This window comes from Larus michahellis, chromosome Z (genome assembly GCF_964199755.1).
Source record: "Larus michahellis chromosome Z, bLarMic1.1, whole genome shotgun sequence".
NCBI lineage: Eukaryota > Metazoa > Chordata > Aves > Charadriiformes > Laridae > Larus > Larus michahellis.
The window spans coordinates 9,399,065-9,417,215 of NC_133930.1; the positions used below are offsets into that span (position 1 = coordinate 9,399,065).

The 18,151-nt window shown below is 44.9% G+C and overlaps 1 protein-coding gene across 24 annotated transcripts in view; it reads left to right on the forward strand.

Moving 5' to 3' along the window:
* Nucleotides 1-18,151, forward strand: part of CELF4 (CUGBP Elav-like family member 4) — a 713,233-nt gene that overhangs the window by 595,289 nt on the left and 99,793 nt on the right. For 12 of the 24 annotated variants that reach the window (XR_012584950.1, XR_012584952.1, XR_012584953.1 and 9 more), the window contains exon 4: nucleotides 13,910-14,035. Coding sequence is in view for 17 of the 24 variants with exons in the window: in XM_074570524.1 (XP_074426625.1) it covers nucleotides 13,910-14,035 (126 nt within the window). In the remaining 7 variants the exon portion in view is untranslated. Of the gene's footprint in view, nucleotides 1-13,906; nucleotides 14,036-18,151 lie in introns of all 24 variants that reach the window. The other 12 variants (XR_012584951.1, XR_012584949.1, XR_012584955.1 and 9 more) reach the window with 1 other exon arrangement.

The following is an 18,151-nucleotide window of genomic DNA, read 5'->3' on the forward strand; positions in this document are numbered from 1 at the left end:
CTCTGCAGCAGGAGGCTGTTTATGTACTATTCGTTACTGCTGGCATAGCACCCGGCTCATTTTCACCTTTCTTAAAGGTTAACCTCATTTCCCTCTATTAGTTGGTTTTAGCGAATGCCATTCGGCGCAGCAGTTAAAGAGCTCTGTCAGCAGATGGAAATGACAGTGGCATTTAAAGCCAGTCGGAGTTGAGAGTTGGAGGGGGCGCGGGGGGGGCGAGAGGGTGGGTGGAAGAAATAATCTTCAATAAAACATTTGCACGGGGATGCTAAGTGACCTCAAAGGAGTCTCACCTTCCCCAGCGAGAGGAGAGACCTCGGGCTCAATGCACTGGGTGGGACGGGTCTCCCCTGAGTTTGGAACGAGCCCAAATCCAGGGAGAAAAAGTGCGTGGGGGTTCTGCAGACCAGGGCACAGGGCATCCCACGCCTATGGGTATCTTCTTGCTGGGTCCAGCAGGCCTTGCGTCCAGGCAGGCATGGGCTGATTATGGATTTCGCTACAGGAAGGTTCCTCTGTGTCTGTGGGTGTGTTTGTTATCAATTTTATTGCAACCCCTGTGTCGTGCGCCGCCGCCGCTGCCTGGCACTTCGGGCCACTCCGTCTGGTCGCAGCTTTCCTGCATTCCCTCGTTGCTCCGCACGGATGTTTTAAAACCCGGGGTCAGGCTTGCAGGAAAATCTTTCACTCAGAGGAAGGACGAGTTTTGCCCGCACTGGAGAGATCAGCAGAGTTTTGGTTTTCTTTTCCTTATTGCAACAGCGTGGCGAAAGGAGGCTAAGGGAGCAGATCGGAATCAGGGAAATACACACAGAGTCCCAAACCCTAGCACACGAAAGGTGCGATCGACACCGTTCAGGCTCTGCTGTCCTTCTGCCCCATGCTCACCACACCTCCCCTGGCACGGCTGTAATACGCCGTACTGCGCCAAGGAGAATCTTCAATCCCCAGCAGCAGCCGGGACGTACTGAGCAGCCGCTCAGCAAATTGAGGGTCTGATCCAAAGCCTGCAAGGCTCCGTGGCACTCTTTTTCATTAACTTCAATAAGCTTCAGCTCTAACCCCGAATCCCCGATGTTTATTTCAAGCACTGGTGCAGCATCACTGGAATATAATGTTCCTTCGCATACGCACCTTGGAGTAATGGTCTAAATGAGTATGTGGATAAGTCAAGCCAGATCCTGCCAGGCGGCATCCTGAAGCAGACCCATTCATTTCCTGGGTTATTTGTTGAGCTGGCCAAGGCATTTCAAAGGAACGGTTATCTAGCTGAACGTGTAGTTTTGTAAAAGGCAAAGCATTCCCCTGGAACAAGTCCATTTCAATAAGATTTTTGCCAGGGGACATTTTTTTTAAAATTAATGCATCGAGTTCTCATTTCAGGAGGTACGAACCTGTCATTTTAACAGGATCTCTTTGATTAATTTTGTTTCAAGTCTGTATTGTATTAAAACCACTAAGAACATTTTGGCTTCCATTTTGGCTTAGACCAAAGGTTTGTCTAGCCCAGGATCCTCTGCTCCAGCAGTGCCCAGAAAGAGTAAAAGCAGGCTTTTATAGAGAGTGACCCTTCCCTTAATATCCTCTAGCTTCCATGAGATGGAAGTTTAGTGACTAAGATAAATTTTGCATCTGGATCTTCATGTTTAATAGCAGTGAGCGGACACAACACCACTAATCTGTCTCATTCTCCTTGGAGTTAATTTACGACTTTTGTGTACAGCAACATCCCACGGCAGAAACGTCTTTCATTTATTCATACAGTGTGTGAAAACATACTCTCTTTTGTCTGGCTGAAAACCACAGCCATTCTGCTTTATATATTTTATATTTTGAGGTTATTAAGTCAAAGTCTTCTTATTCCTCTGAGACAATACCCTGTAACGTTTCACAACTGAAGAATTTCCATTTCACAAGAACTTTGGCCTCTCCAATTCAAAGTGGAAGCACATTTTTGAGACATCAGTATTTCCCGTAGAAAGAAAATTCTGTTTTTCATCCAGTTTCAGTCATTTCATTATACCAGTGTAATTGAGGGTGACAGCAACAAAAATAATAGTGTAAAAAAAAAACCCACACACAAAAAAAAAAAACCCAACCTACTTAGGCATTCTGGGAAGACCTGGAGAAAATGAATGAAAGTTTCACAACAGCAGCTTCTTTCTCCCAGCTGGGCTAGGAGAGTCATAAAGACAGGTTAGGGGAACAGTCACCCCAGCCTCATCACACTGGCACTATGCCATGCCCCCACTTTATAGTTTAAATGCCTATGAGGCAGATGGTATTCTGTATAGGGAAGGGGTCGAATTCTCACCTTCGTTATTATGTATAAAATTCCCAGACTGGGGCTCTCACCTAGATAAAGTGGGGCTGGTTTAAGCAAAAATACACCATGTTTTTAGGTGATCTGCCTTGTGGGGAAAAAAGCTCACTTTTAAGGTCTCCTTGCAGTCAGTGGGATGTCTGAAGGATTAAATGGGTGGATCCCATTTAAGTTCAAACCTGGAACTAATCACCTACAACTAGGCATATGTACTGCATGCCCAGTTCCACTGCTCACATACATAGGAAATCCTTACAGGATTTCAGTTCTTGCTCTGTAAAGCAGGGTGAAATTACATTTCTATTCCCAACCTCCTTATTTTTCCGCTCAGAGTTACGGGCAGGACTGTCTCTTTCCACCCTCTCATACACAGCCTGGCACACTCCACTTTTGATTTTAGCTGTGGATTCCAGGTACAAGCGTCAAACAAATAATACACAGAACTTCTGTGTGAAATACAGCTTCATAACTGAAGTGAGCATTAGGCCCGGAGCTGTATGATGTAGGAAAGGTGTTATTGAGACCTATGAGACACACTGCTTGGATTCCTTTATTATTATTGTATTCTTTTGCCTCTCCTTCATTTTCTTTGTTTGTAGACGAGGGGATGGAGAGGGAGAAAGCCAGCAAGTTTATAAAAGCAAAAGAGAAAGGAGTTGAGGCATTTTGTGGAGATCTTTAATGACATTCTGTATAATTTGAAAGTGGGGAGGGAAGGGGGGAGAGAAAAAGGGAATTAGCAAAAAAACTGGCAAAAGAAAAGTGGAATGTGGAGAGAAGCGTGTGGATGAATTTTAATGCAATCAGAAAGCTGTAATAATGGTAATAAAGGAATATATTCAGACGTCAAGAGAGGGAGAAGGGAACAGGACCCGCGACGCCAGAATTTAAATTAGACATAGGCGTATAATTCTCTTTTCTTCCTCCCCCTTTCTTCAAATGAAGGAAATGGAATTTTTAAGCACAGCGAAAGAGGGATTAACAATTGGCAGGTTTTCAGCCCTTTGTCTTTTGGCGAATCCCATTTAATCACCGTCTTTAATATTAAGGAGGCTGTGGCCGTGCAGGGCTGTCTCAGGCTTGGGGGAAAAGGGATGATATACAGAGGAAAAGAGAGATAACACTTAGGTTCAGGCAATTGTGAGGAAGTGTTTCAATTACCTCCACTGAAGTCTTTAAAAACTGAAGTTTAATTTGATCTGAAATGTCGTCACAGCTCCTGCAAGTGAAAATATGTCCTCCCCACCCCCCCTTCCTCCCTATGTCTTTGCTCTTCCAACAGCCCTCAGTGCTCAAGGCTGGAATGCTACCACGGATTAATGTCCTGGCCTTCTAGGCTTCTGGAAAGGGTTTCAAAGCCCTGCCAGGTCACCAGTGAGACGAGTTTAGGAACTGAAACTTATTTTCCTGACATACCAGCCTTGACACCGCTGACCCTGTGGAGTTTGTCAAGAAGCTTCTAAGCTTTGCTCTGAATGAGTGTGAAAACCAAATGGCCCTTCAGGCTCAGCCTCAGCCTTCTGCGGCCACAGAGCGAAAAGGGGATGTTACACATAGGAATCAAGATGTGTTAAATTCCCCAGAACCAAAGGCTGCAGGACTTGTATTCAAATCTGAGCTGTCTCTGAAAGATGAGTGCAAAAGTGTGATGTAATTCAGTGTTCGTTTCAGGTGTCGTTTGATAGTACAAGACAGTCTTCTCCTTCACCTCCTTCTTTGGAAAACCCATCAAGCTGGGCCAGGAAAACATCCATAGATGTGTAGGAGGAAGAAGCCAAAATAGGCATGGAAAATCCTGCGAAGTTTAGTTAGAGCACAACGGCATGCATCCTTGCTTTGATGCTGGGTCTCCTCAGGTGCTTTTCTCCCATGAACATTTCCATGTGTGTTCCCGGGAAATGGGAACTGTAAACACAGGCTGCTAATATCTAGGGAAAGAGGCATGATTTTTTTTTTTTTTCCATAATTGGAAGGCTGATTTGAATTCAGATATTCTTCCTATTGTGGAGGGACGGTGAAGAGAAAGTGGGTGTTTGGGCTATACATTGAATTTAGAAAGGTCAGATTTTGACTCCTGGGTCTTCTCCTAAAAAGCATCACCTCATGAATATTTCAGAGAAATATCCAGTTGGGTGTTTCAGATAATGAATAAACTTGGAAGAATTATGATCTGCCAGGCAGAAGTCAGGCAGAGTCTTTGTGCTTTGCGTGACACAGGTTTCAGACTGCTCTCACCGCCAGCTTTCCCTAAGCAAGGGATACTAACAAAGTGGGTCATTGTGAGTTGTTTTCCCAGCTCAATACCAAACGCTATAAAACCTGTCATTTAAGATCTGCACAGGGAATAGCATCTCTTGGCAATGGACAGTTGTGACGGTGCTGTTCAGCAAGTCAGAACTACTGATGTTTGTCTTGGGGTTATAATATTCTCAGCTGTACAAGAAGATTCTGCTGTTAAAAGAATCGTTTAGGTTATGTCTTCATGGCAGGGTTTGCTTGGCCTGTTGCCCAAGTTTTGTCCATAACCTGCATTGTAGCTGCACAGAGGAAGCCTGAGTGTGCTTCCGTCTGAACTGCCCAGATGAGGCGGTAAGTTTAAGGTTGGATTTCACTTCAGTGCATGTAGACAACAGGTCTTGCCACAGGAGCACAGGCCAGCTTTCTTCTCCATCCCCATCCATTTTTTTTCTTAGCTCTGCACTTTAGCCATCCTACTGGTATATTTTCTCTCCCAGACAACTTCTGGACATGGTTTAGCAGCTGCTGCAGACCGAGGACCTCTTCCAGTTCCCTGCCAAGCATCTCCCTCTCCTCAGGAGGATAGGGCTGTAGTGTGATGGCGACCCTGAAAGTAGAGAAAAAGCCCAGGCACATTTAATTTAAAAACATAATCCTAGACTTTGGGATCATCAGTTGGCAAGCAACACGTTAATTTTTTTTCCAGTCGCTCACAGGGCCAACAGCAGCCAACATCTATGTTCTCTTGAACACAGGCACTGTCTTTGGGGATCATACCACTGCAGGACATTAAAATATCTCCCTGGAAGATGACTCTAAAATACACAATTGTCATTTTCATAGATCTGACCACGAGCCTGCCAGTTGCCTTTCCTTATTACTGCCAGAGCTCCCTGTATTCCTGGCCTGCGGCAAATACTGAGGAACCTCAGTAATACCCAATTTTGCCTGGTGCAAGCACCAGTTATTCTTTTTGCAGATGGGGAAACTGAGGCTGCCTTTTCCACTGGGTAATTTATTTAGCCCATATTTCCACTGAGGCTGCTGTCCTTGGCAGAGATGTATCGTAAGTATTTAGTAACAGTAACTACATGGTCATCCATCTCTCTGGTACCAGGAATAACAAATCACACTAAGGGAAAAGTGATTTTGCCTTCCACAATATCCAGAGCACAGCTTGAGATGGGACCCAGGAGTCCCAAATGCCAGACTGAAATGCACAGGCAGAAGCTTTGGCCAAGCTCTTGCATATCCTCATGGGTCCACTCTTCCATAACTGGATCAGAAGTGATTTCCACTCTCTTCCAAAATAAGATCTAGGACCTGTCAGTTGAAAACAGTTTGTGGCATGTTCATAATAAACAAAAGGAAGCGGTTCCTAACACAACGCATGATTAAGCTGCAGAACATCCTGCTGCGGGATGTGGTGGATGCTCACAGTTTACATGGGTTCAAAAGCCCACTGAACAATTACATTGAAGAAAGACACTTCAAAAATTATTACGTATAAAAAAATGCTTCAGACTCCAGATGTCCCTGAACTGCAGGGCACTGGAGTCTAGGAGAATATTTTGGGGGGTTAACAAAACTGCCTACCCTGTTCTTATACTCTTTCCTAGACATCCACAATTGGCCATTGCCAGAGGCAGCACATTGAGTCAGACGGACCCACTCTCTCTCACAGCTGTTCTTTTACTCCATATACAGGATCCATGTCCAATTCAAGGCCTAGAGTGCAGCCAAGCAATTAAATAAGAGAAATCCTTCAAACTAAGTTTTCCAGATGCAACAGTGGAGAGTAACGCACCTGTGGGATGAAGCTTCCTTCTTTGTGCAGGAGAATTATGCTCCCACACCTGGGTTTATATTCATTTGCGCTTGTCCCCATCACACAGCTGTTCAGATTAGCTGTTATTCTCTCTAGCCCGGGTGTCTCAAAGCCTCTGTCTCCAGCAGTCAGAGACCGGCAGCTGTGCAATCATATCTGCTAACGTATGGGATATAAAGAATCTGTTAAGTAAAAGCAAACTGGGGAGGGAGGAGGGGAAGAGATCAGCACAAAGAAATCACTCCTGCTAAGATGTGATTAGGGATGCCCCACAACACCCAGCTGCAAGGAACAGGTGAACTCAGCAAACATTTTAAAGCCTGCAGCAGCATTAGCCCCTTGTGGGTGTTGTTTGATATGGGGAGGGGGTGTGAAATGCGGGAATTATGAGCCCATGCAGATGGAAGGAGGGTTCGGTTGCTATTGTTTGGAGTTAAGTAGCGGTAGCGTTCCACTGTTTCCAGAGTGGGTTGGGGTTTTGGTTGTTGTTGTTGTTGTATTTTTTTTTTTCCCTGTCCTAATTTTTGAAACACCTCCATTTTACAAGGTTCATGTGTTTTGCAGCAAGGTACCACGGAGAAGATAATTAGCTAATTTACAATTAGCTACAACAGAATTCGTAATCGCTTCCCCTGTGGAAAGGGCTGTAATCATCATCACGGATCTGTAGGACTGCTGTGAAAATGGCAATAGGAGTGTGCAGCCCAGGCCCCAGGAAATGCCCTGCTTTTAGCCTATTGATCCGCCTGATTAGCACGGGTTGAGGGGAGCGGTGGAGCACTCTGGGTCGAGAGGGAAGCCAGTTTGAGCTTGCAGATTTGAGTTCAGAGCTCAGCCCAAACTTTCATAATGTTCGTGGCACCTGTGGCTCCCCTCTCTGCTCTAGAGCTCCTCCTTTCTTCTTTGGCCTGAGGAGGATACCTTGCCCATGATTGTCTGAAAAAAAACCCCAGATTTACAGCTCTTTTTCACCACTGTGGCTATGGCAGATTCTTGATCCCTTTGCATGGACTTGAGGGTGCTGGTGGATGAAAAGCTCATCAGCCAACAGCGTGCACTGGCAGCCCAGAAAGCTAACCATGTCCTGGGCTATGTCAGAAGAGGCGTGGCCAGCAGGTTGAGGGAGGAGATTCTGTCCCTCTGCTCTGGTGAGACCCCATCTGCAGTACTGCATCCAGCTCTGGAGCACTCAGCACAAAAGGGACATGGACCTGTTGGAGCAGGTCCAGAGAAGGGCCACAAAAATGATCAGAGGGCTGGAACACCTCTCCTGTAAGGACAGGCTGAGAGAGCTGGGGTTGTTCAGCCTGGAGAAGAGAAGGCTCCAGAGGGAACTTATTACACCCTTTCAATATTTAAAGGGGGCTTGGAAGAAAGATGGGGACAGACTTTTTACTATGACCTGCAGCGATAGGCCAAGGTAAACTAAGAGAGGGTAGATTCAGACTTGATAGAAGGAAGCCATCTCTTACCATGAGGGTGGTGAAACACTGGCACAGGTTGCCCAGAGAGGTGGTAGATGCTGCATCACTGGAATCATTCAAGGTCAGGTTGGAGGGTGCTCTGAGCAATCGGATCTAGTTGAAGATGGCCCTGCTCATTGCTGTGGGGTTGGACTAGATGACCTTGAAAGGTCCTTTACAACTGAAACCATTCTGTCATTCTGTATGTTTCTGTGATGGACACCCTCAGCACCATCTCTTCTCCCCTCTCTGCTGAGGACCAGTCAGGAGAGCAGGCAAGGAAGATCTGCTCTGCTTCTTGCGCCCTCCCTGGTAGATGTGCCACTAGATCCTATGCACCAGCATTTCCTTCTTACCCGCACCTGCACAGAAAACTTCTCTAGGCTGCTCGTTTGTTCTGTCATGGTGCCAAGGAGACAAGCTTAAAGGCCTTCCCAGTGGCTGGACCGAGACACTGCAGCTGGTCCCTCACTGTGTGTTCAAGCAATGTTTGGGGAGGAGGGGAATAGCAGCAGGGACAAATAATTATTAGCTATATAAATAATGGAATTAATTAGCATCTGGTTTCTGAAACGAAGCCATCCAGCAACCTGGTCCTGATACTTAGAAAGCCAAAGGCATCAAGTAACATCAGAGAGCTGCTCTGGTGAATGCCATGTGCATACAGAAGATGCTTGTTCCCATACAGAAATATGTAAAAACCAGTTTTGTTCTTGCACGAAGAAGCACAAACACTATCCGCCTGTGATGCCCTGGCAATGAACTCAGGATGAAATAGGGAGGCTGATAGGTTTTAGAATAAGGGGTTTCGTGGCTAGAAGGGACTGCAGTGATCTTCTGGTTCGCCCTCCTGATTAGCCTGGGCCACGAAGGTGGTAGATCTGTCCCTCTTTATTTCCAAGGACTTGGATGCAATGTTCTAGATGGTAAAGCTGGCTTACGCTTTCCTGATACAAGGATTCAACCTCTTTGTTTTGCATGAGGAATACAAGAACACAAGTGTATTTATATGCTCTTATCTAAATGTACCCCTATGCTCGCACATACATTAGCGAGAGCTATCTGGATAAACACAAACCTGTGTCATGTCTCTCTGTGAGTGACCCTAATTTTCCCCTAGTCCCTCCACAATTGCTGTGATTCTTGTTCTTGTCCTCTTGCTCCACAGAGGGTCAAACATCCTGCATCTCATTGTCCCTTCTGTCTCTTTAATTAGTGCCCATCCTCCCCCTTCTCCCCCTCGCTCCAGTGTCCCCCCTTCCCATCTCCTCTCAGCACTTGGTTTGCAATGCTCTATTATTTCACCTTTCACTCATGCCGCCTCCTTCGCCCGGGCCTGTCTGACACCTCTGCCTTACGCTTATCATAGAAACATAACATTTAAATACAAATAGAACAGGGAATAATTTAACCCCTATTTGCGCTGGGGAAGGTGCCGAGGCTTCGTATAAACACAGCCAGGGAGATTTATAGACTCTGTATATTTATCTGACAAGTTACATTTCTTCACCACTGTGCCTCGCAGCCAGCTTTTCCTGATGGGCGCAAGCCTCTGCAGCTGGCAGAGTGGACAAGAAGAGGGGAGCCTGGTTTCATGGGGGTATTGGAAACGTCACCAAAGAGACAACTCTGGGGACTCTGGTTTGCCATTGCTGTGGCCTTTCTCTCGCTACCCATCTTCCTGGGAGTGATGGGGAGTGCTGTCTGTTATTGTTTGTTGATGGCAGAACAGTGTAGACTTGAGTTGAACTTAATTTTCAATATTACGGAAGTGTCTCAGGTCACTCATGGTGAAGGCTTCATGATGCACCAGGAGAAACCTCAGGTCTTCTGGGCACCACAGCACAGAGGAATAACCATCCATGGTTATCTTCACAGGCCAAGCAGGCATGATGGACTCGGGTTGCAGGGGAAGATTGGTAACAGGGTGAACGGTAATGAGGGAAAGCAAAAAAGCATGGAGAAGAGGTTTACATGGACACCACATTTAGCCCCCATGATGTAGGGCAGTGTCACTGCTCAGACTCAAACTATTAAGAACTGCCTCTACAGTGAAGTTAGTGAGATTTCTTCACTAACATGTAATATTTGGGCATGAGAAAGAAACAGAAACTGTCACTTTGTTGTGTGTCATAGACAGGAATTTGAAGATGCCCTCTCTGACAAAAGCAAAGGGGAGATGCTCAGATGTGTATCAATTCTTGATGTATGGCCTTGAGGAAGCTCCACAGAATAGGTTTTCATCAAACCTGCCTTTAGACAAGCTAAGTAAGATCATTGTCTTCATTTTCCTAACAGGGAGGCTGTAGAGGCTGCTCCTCATGGCTGTTCACTTCTGTTGTGTAAGACTGCGAGGTACCACCTCCCTCTCCCGTGGCCATGGACCAGCTTACGCTGGAGGACACGGTCAGGCCCACAGCTTACTCTGGCCACATCCCAGATCATGGGTTTGTGCCCAGTCTTTTTTTTTCCTTTTCTTCTGTCCCTGGACAGTGGTATTTCTGTCCTCCTTGACTGTGTGTTCGCTTTGCTGTGGGGCCCAGGTCTTAGGGGGCCTGGTCTGAAGGTTTTTCTACCCCTCAGTCCCACAGTCTGAGATAGGGAGTGGAGGTTATGTGGGACTGAGTCTGCCCGGTGCTCTGAAATTCAGATGTGGTTCCTGAGACACATAGATTTTGGGTAGGGTCTCACTGAAATAGGAGGAAGCATGGGACTCATCGGGGTGGTATGAGTGGGCCATGTGTGGTAGGGATGCACCCTACAGACAAGCAGAACTCAGGGACAGCTTGATCTAGGGACTTAGATGCAGCCTAAGCCTCTGTTTTCTGTGGGATGTAGAGTGACCCGAGCAATGGCAGCAAGTACCTGGCAGGAAGGTACTGCCCTCCAGTCTCATTCAAGGACACTGGAAAACTCTGGTGGGGAGCACCTGTGGTGTTCACATATAGTCAGACATATCCCACTGACACCAGCCACCTTCTCTTCATTTTATTCTGTCAGTCTCATGGCCTTGTTCGGACATATTTACAGCACAGAAGTAGTTAATCTGGTTCATGGCATGTCAGCTTTTTGTCTGGGACTTGGAAGAGCAGCATATTGGGGCCCTGATGGTGTAAGAGGCTTATACAAGCCCATTAGAGGATAAACTCATTAGCTAAGACCTGGAACGTGCTGAATGGTCCCAGCTGCTGGACCCTTCCCTTTCTCTTCCCACCGGAGATGTGTGAGGGGCATTGTTAAAACACACTGCTGAGCTCCTCGGCAGGGCTGGGACGTGAAAGGTAAATGCAGCATTTTGTTAGAGGAACCTCTCAGAGAAAAAAAGCTTGTTAAACTGCCTCATTTTTTATCAGCTGAGTGTGTGATTGTGTAGATTTCTGAGACGGCAGGTGTGACAAATGATTCCCCTGACAACCCAAGGCACAGTTTTTCAGAAGGGAGACAGGGCGCTGATTTGGAGACAGGGAAGGAGGTGATGTCCAGGCAGCTCTGAGCCCTGTCTAGCCATGGGGGATCTCTTCATCCCACCTCCCCTGGAGTGGCTGGACCAGCAGACCATGGGGAAGGTGGTCCTGACCCTTGGCAGAGCCTGTTGCTGGTGGTTTGATGGCCACCTTGTGGGCAGTTCACCAGAGCAGCACATCTGCCAGCCAGCTTTGGGGATAGGCATCACCACTCCTAGTGTCCCGCAGAGATGCAGAAAAGGCGGCTAAAAAAAAATTAAAATAAAATTAAAATAAAATATGAAATTAAGTCGTTCCTAAAACACCTGGTTTAAACTTCACATAAACTAAACCAGACAAGGCAGTTTCAGGCCAGTTCCACACTAGAGAGTTTTGCTGACAGAGGAGAGATGTGATTTTTTTTTAATGATACATTTATATTAGCAAAAAAGCCTGGTGAAAATACAGTTACACAGCTATAGGAGTGCTTCTGCTGATGCAGCTTATTTCAAACAGGGGAAACTGTATAAAGTATAATATAACAGATGCTTCCTCTGTGCTGGAATTATTTACTAGGCACAAACTTTCTAGGCAAAGCCTTTTGCTGGTGTTGTTCATGGTTCATTCCCACTGCTCTGCCCCCTTCCAAAAATATCTCCCATCTTCCAGGACAGCTGGGCTCATTCGTTGGGTGGGTTTTCCTCCAATATCTGTAAAAACATCGGAGTTTGAACTAGACTCTTTCTCCAAGGCTTTGTCTAGACTGAAAGATACCCCACAGAGCACACACTCAACCTCAGTAGCTGGCTCTCGAAGGCTTATACCCCACCTCTGTGCGTCTCTTTTGCAGATCAGTTTGGCCAACAAGAAAAAAAATCTTTCAGATGTCCACAGCACCTTTTTTTTATGTGCAGACAATCTACATGGTGTTGGTTAGGGCTTCGTGCACCATTAAAGCCTAAACTTTGTGTTGCCAGTAAAAACGTAGAAAAGCCCCTTTGTTTAATCAATTCCAACATAAAGTAGGCGTATTTCTTGCTTCTGATGTGTCTATCAGAAGACTATCCCCATTTTTAATTTGCTATCAGAAATGCATGTGTACCCTCCTCAACCTATTTTTCCGACCATTTCGGCAGCCTAACTGAATGCAACTTAACTCCCCGTTTTCTGTGGGCAGTACACTTTTTGTTCATGTGGATAACTCCACTGCAGGACTGAGAGCTTCAAATATCCTCTCTCAATATCCACTACATGAAAAATTATCCTCATGCAAGGCTGTAAAATAATTTGCCAATTTGCAGGTGCATCTTGGAGAGGGGAATTTTGATCAAACACTGGTTGAAGCAGAACAGATTGCCTACACCAATGATTTCCTGGTGAACAAAAGCAACATGAATCGCCCAATTAGTCAGCCAGAAAAGGGTTGTTGCAAACCAATGTTTTGTTCACCTTTAGGTTAACATGTGCATTAAAAATAAATAAATTAAAAAATCAAACTATTTATTTATTTATTTACGTATATTTATTCAAATTGGTTACATCTGCTCTGTAAACTGCTCTGAAAAAAAAAAATCCTTGGTTCACACATTTACATAGTGTTTAATGAATGATAAATAAGACATTTATGAATCATGTGCAAATGGCCTGTTTACATACACAATGTAAACTATGTAAATTTCTTTTTTTTTTTTCTTGGTGTAACCATATTAGTCTCTAAACATAAACCTGATCTAGGAGTCATCACTTGGTGCCCTTTGAGACATTTCTACCAACTCAGCAATCATTAGTTTGGCCTTTTTTCATCAACATTTTCTGAAGGTGTTCCATATTGGACGGAAGACCTCCATACTTAGCCTAAGTCCAAGCATAAATAGCCTTCCTCATTCAAAATACAATTATCTACTAGCAGACCACGTCCTGCTTTGACAGGAAATACCACCTGCTTGAGCTATCTTGGACATTAGTAATCATATAAGTTAACTTTGTTTCAAAAAACAATATGTGTTCCAAAAACGTTGGGTTTATTTCAAATGAACTTTAAAAATACAACTTGTAGCTATGTGTCTCTGAGTGCATAAGTAGGACAAATCTCCATTTACAGACTGTGGCTTCCATTATATCCTGATTTAAAACAACTTACGTTAAGCATGTTTTCCTGCATCTTACTTAGTATTGTGAGGGCTACTAACTTATGTTATTTTTCACTTGGTATTTCTATATGCTATCTTTATCCACATTCCTCTTGGATCGCAGTTTGAGCAATGTTGTCATTTCAGATACTGCAAGCTGACTGCAAAAATTGATCAGAAAAAGATGATTTGGAAGACTTCAGTGCCTAGATTTTGAGAAGAAGCTAAAGAGTTTATATATAACCAAACCTGTTTGGTTTGGTTTGCTGGTTGTTTTCTTTTTAAATTCCCAAATTATTTTCAAGTACTCATTGAAAGTCAGATGCTATTAAGGTTTTTTGAGCCAGCCACCTGAAATGACTAGCAGCTTCTGAAATATGTCACCTCAATGAAATCACCATTTGTTTTGCATGTGATACTGAGCCATCTTGGCTTTCATATCCCTCCTGAAATATGGTAAGCATCTCTTTATTTTGTTCCAGAAGATAGAAAACTCTTTGTGGGCATGCTCAATAAGCAGCAGTCAGAGGACGACGTGCGCAGGCTATTCGAGGCATTTGGCAACATTGAGGAGTGCACGATCCTTCGGGGACCCGATGGCAACAGCAAAGGTAAGGCGATGGCTTGCGGCACACCCTGGCTTTACTGTCAAGTTAGACCTGTTCTCAGCGTATATATCATTTTCTGGTGTCACAAAGTCACTAAACAGCCTCCAGGACAGCATCTCTTACATTAGGAAGGGTCACATTCGCTACGGGAGGTCGTTTCTTTGCTGGTGATGACTGTCTGCTTGTGCATGAGAGGAAAAGATGATTGCACTTACAAACAGATGCCCCGTGACAAGCTATGTCTTATCACGTGCAAACTGATGCCTATTGCTGTTTGCTTGCAAGGCAGATCCTCCCCTCTGAACCCAGCACCTTACTTTTGCCCAAGATGTGCTCTCCCCACCCTGTTGAACAGGTCAATTCTTTCTTTAACCAAAGCCAAGGTTGCTACTTTACATCTTGACTCCCTGGCTTATTTCTCACTCGCTAGCCCCAGGTCTTCCCTTTCTTCAGTTGGTCATTGCATAGGTACGCATCAACCAGTGGTCATAATTGCAATGGTACAGGTGCTGATTTAAATATTACACTCAGTAGACATGTACTGTTTGAAACGTGCAAATGTTTCATTAGAAAACTAGGTGCCTTACCTCCTCCTGCCACTTTTTGGCATTACTTGTTACCTGGCTAGCATAAAGGATCATGTCCTACAGCCCAGGTGTAAGAATGAGGCTTCTCTCTTGAATGTGAGGGTAATTTTTTTTCCCATCACTCTCTAGACAAAGTAACTTCAATTTGAATAGGAAGCCCTCTTCTCTTGACAGTATAATGTGTCCATTAAATATTGATCTGCGTATAATATATCATAAACTGTGCTGGAATGTGCAGCACTAAGGAAGAGACCAGTCTTGCTGACACAGTTCATATCTCACTGGATATTTTGACATGTGACAACATCAACCAGCATATTTTTGCAACAGGGAGGCAAAAAGTCCAAATCACAGTGATACACTGGAGAAAGATACTGCTATTCCATAAAATCACTGGCGGCCAAAATAGACTTCACACCAGCATTATAGGGCAGCTGTTTGATGTAAGTCAGCAAAGCTCAGCCTTCCTGATATAAATGGCTAAAAATCCACTGTGGGCACCTTTCTTCAGTTGTATGGCTACTTTAATTTCATGACACCCAAAGACGGGGGCTGCCCCACTGGAAAGTGGTAGGCTAGGTTGGCCCAGAAGAGCTCTAGCCGTCACAACGGTAGGCGGTCAAGCACACCATTCACTGAACAAATCAGTAAATTGGGGAAAAGCAAAAAAAACGTATATCTGTCTGCCTCCACCTGGAATTGTATGGAACAAAATCTAATGACAAAGGAGTTAAACAGGGTAATAATAAATGCAATAATGCCTGAGATCTGTAAGAAACAGGTTCCAAAGGAGATCAACCCACAGACTTGTATTCGTACTTGCTCTATCTTTTTTTTCTTTTTTTTGTTAAACAATTTCATTTTAAGTCTGAGTCTGAGTGGCAGCTCCATATTGCTAACCAGTTTAATTATTAGTGCTAGCGAGCTGCAGTCTCAGGCTTGCATTTCACTGAGCTGTTCGGGATCAATACTGAGCCTTGACAGAGTTAATATTACCAGCTTCCATTTGCTGGTGCTATTTACTGAGAATGTGAAGCTCCTAATTTACACACACACAGTTACATACACGCACACATGCACACAGAGCAGTCAATCCAACAGAAAACTTAAGGCTAGTGCCCTTATCTTAGGAGACAGTCAGGCGAGCCACAACTCCCACAAAGTTATTCCCAGTCTGTAATGTTTTCCATCTGCTAGAAACCAATATGTGACACACAATTTTTGTGAGTTATTTATTTTGGGTAAAACCCATAAGGCTTAAATTCCACCTAAATTGAGATTTAAGCAGATTGTCTAAGTGCCAGATAGCAATCAGTTCTCATAGACTTCAACCCTACCCAACCCATTACATGAAGGCCCACCAGGCATCTCTGCGGTGAGTCTCTAAGTCCTCCAGGTACCTCAATGCAAGCAATGCTCTCAGAAGGTGGGTCCCAGCTTCCCGCTTTAAAGCCACCACAGTCCAGTCACAGCCAGAAAGCTGCTTGAACCTTGCCTGAAGCCACAGGTGGTGCCCTGAGCCATGAGGTATGCCCTTCATAGGGCTGCAGAAATGCCTCCTGCATGAGTCAGTCAGGGGTAGGCATGGTGGCTGGAGCACACAACCAGGTAGCAGAAGAGCTGAGACTGAGGCATTTCTCTGCCTGAAGGGGAATAAAGAGCTTGTCTCTCCTGGGAAAGGTGGGAGAGGGAGTCTTCCTGCACCCCTCCGGGTAAAGCTCACCAGTGTGCATCCAGCAGCGCAGAAGTCCTCAGGTGAGGAAGCTGAAGTGGACTCATTTCAGCAAGCCAGCAGGACCCACAGGGTCTGCACTGCTGCTCTCTGGACAGCCTTGTTTCTTTTGTTTTGTTTTTTTTTTTCCCCCCTTTTTTTTTTTTACTCCATTCAGCAGTTGTCTACTTCAGTAACGCAGAAAGCAAAGATTTCCCACAGTACCAGAAGTTCCACAAGAGGAGTCTTAACACTCTTTGCAATTATAACCTTAGGCCCTGACTCTGCAGTCTTGTCCAAGCTGACAAGAGAGAGCAGCCCTTTCAGCTCTATAGTCTGGAAGTAAGGAAGGAAAGAAACATTTGAGCACATGTATCTCCCTGTTCAGCACAGGTTATATATCTCTGTTTGTCAAAGTCCCTTCAAACTCCAGATCTCCTGTCAAAGAGACACCATTGTTCCGAGGCAGGCAGCGTGACTCACGTCCTCAGCTTATGAGGTACTAGAGTCAGTTCTGGTGAAAATGGGAGGGCAGATTACGTGCACTTCTGATGTTGTGTACAGAAGCCATCCCATTGAACACACAAAAAAACCAGACAAAATGTTGGGATGTCTGCTATTGCCTTGACACCATACACTAGTGAAAGCTGAGTTTTCACTTGCCCTGCTACCTCAAAACCGACTGGAAGCAGTAGGAGGGATCCCATTAGCATCTTGGGCATTAAACAAGATAAATGTCTGATGCTCCCTTCATTCTCACCTTTATCCAGCTCCACTGGTCCATCAGGTTCCTCAGCACAGGGGTGAATTTCACCTGAAGAGAGTGAAGCCTTCAACATGACAGCAACGCTGCAGCCAAAAATCCCGCTTTAAATGCAATGGGTGACTGGAGCTGGAAAGCTTTTGTATATTTGCTAATCAGCATCTTCTTTTTAGAGGCAGAAAGTACAAAAGAATCTCTGCAAATAATTAAACACCCTAATTCTGGATTATCTCTGATTAATGAAGAGGAAGGCGCAGTATCTCAGGAGCCCGGGAATGCTGGGCTGCGATTATGTCATAATTGATCCCTATTGTTTCCAGCTAAAGTTTATCTATCTCATTTTCTCATGATTGTCTCCTCTCAGCTCCTTATAAATTAGATCCAACTATTAGCAACAATCATTGTGCTTTCCCTGAAACGCAGTCTGAGCACAGTGCTGAGGGAGTGAAGGGCTCCTAACTATGAGCTAATTTCATATGTGTGCACCATTTTTAGAAGGGGCTATCACTGCTTTCTTCAATCTCACTTCTATCAGCCTGCAGTGATGATTTTGGGGACCTTTGGGGCTCATTCTTCTAGTTTGCAAGTGGGGTGTTCTAGCACTACACTTTTTTCACCCTGCACTGTATGGATCCATAAGGGTGTGTGGACCTTCTAAAGAGGCTGCACAGGCAAGAGAGGAGAGCTGCCCCATTGTCAGGACGGACATCCCCTGCGCAGTGATCTGCACCCCTTCAGGGAAACAACTAGGGCTCTGAAAATTGATTAAAATCTCAAAAGTCTTTGGTAGTAATAGAAGAGGATGGAAGCCAGAACTTCTCAGATCTCTCCCAATCTGTTCCAAAAACTGCCTTAGCATATGGAAATTACTCTTCCCTTCTCTCAGTCAGTTTGCTTGTAGCTAAGAGTGTTAGCAATACTTTCCCCCACTGTAGTGGTGCATGTGACCCTTTGAAGTGTTGATCATTTCTGCATTCTAGCACATATTCATAAATGCACCTTTCTGCCCTAAAACCTTATGTAAGAGATCAGTGTGAGATCCCTCGCATGGCAATGCA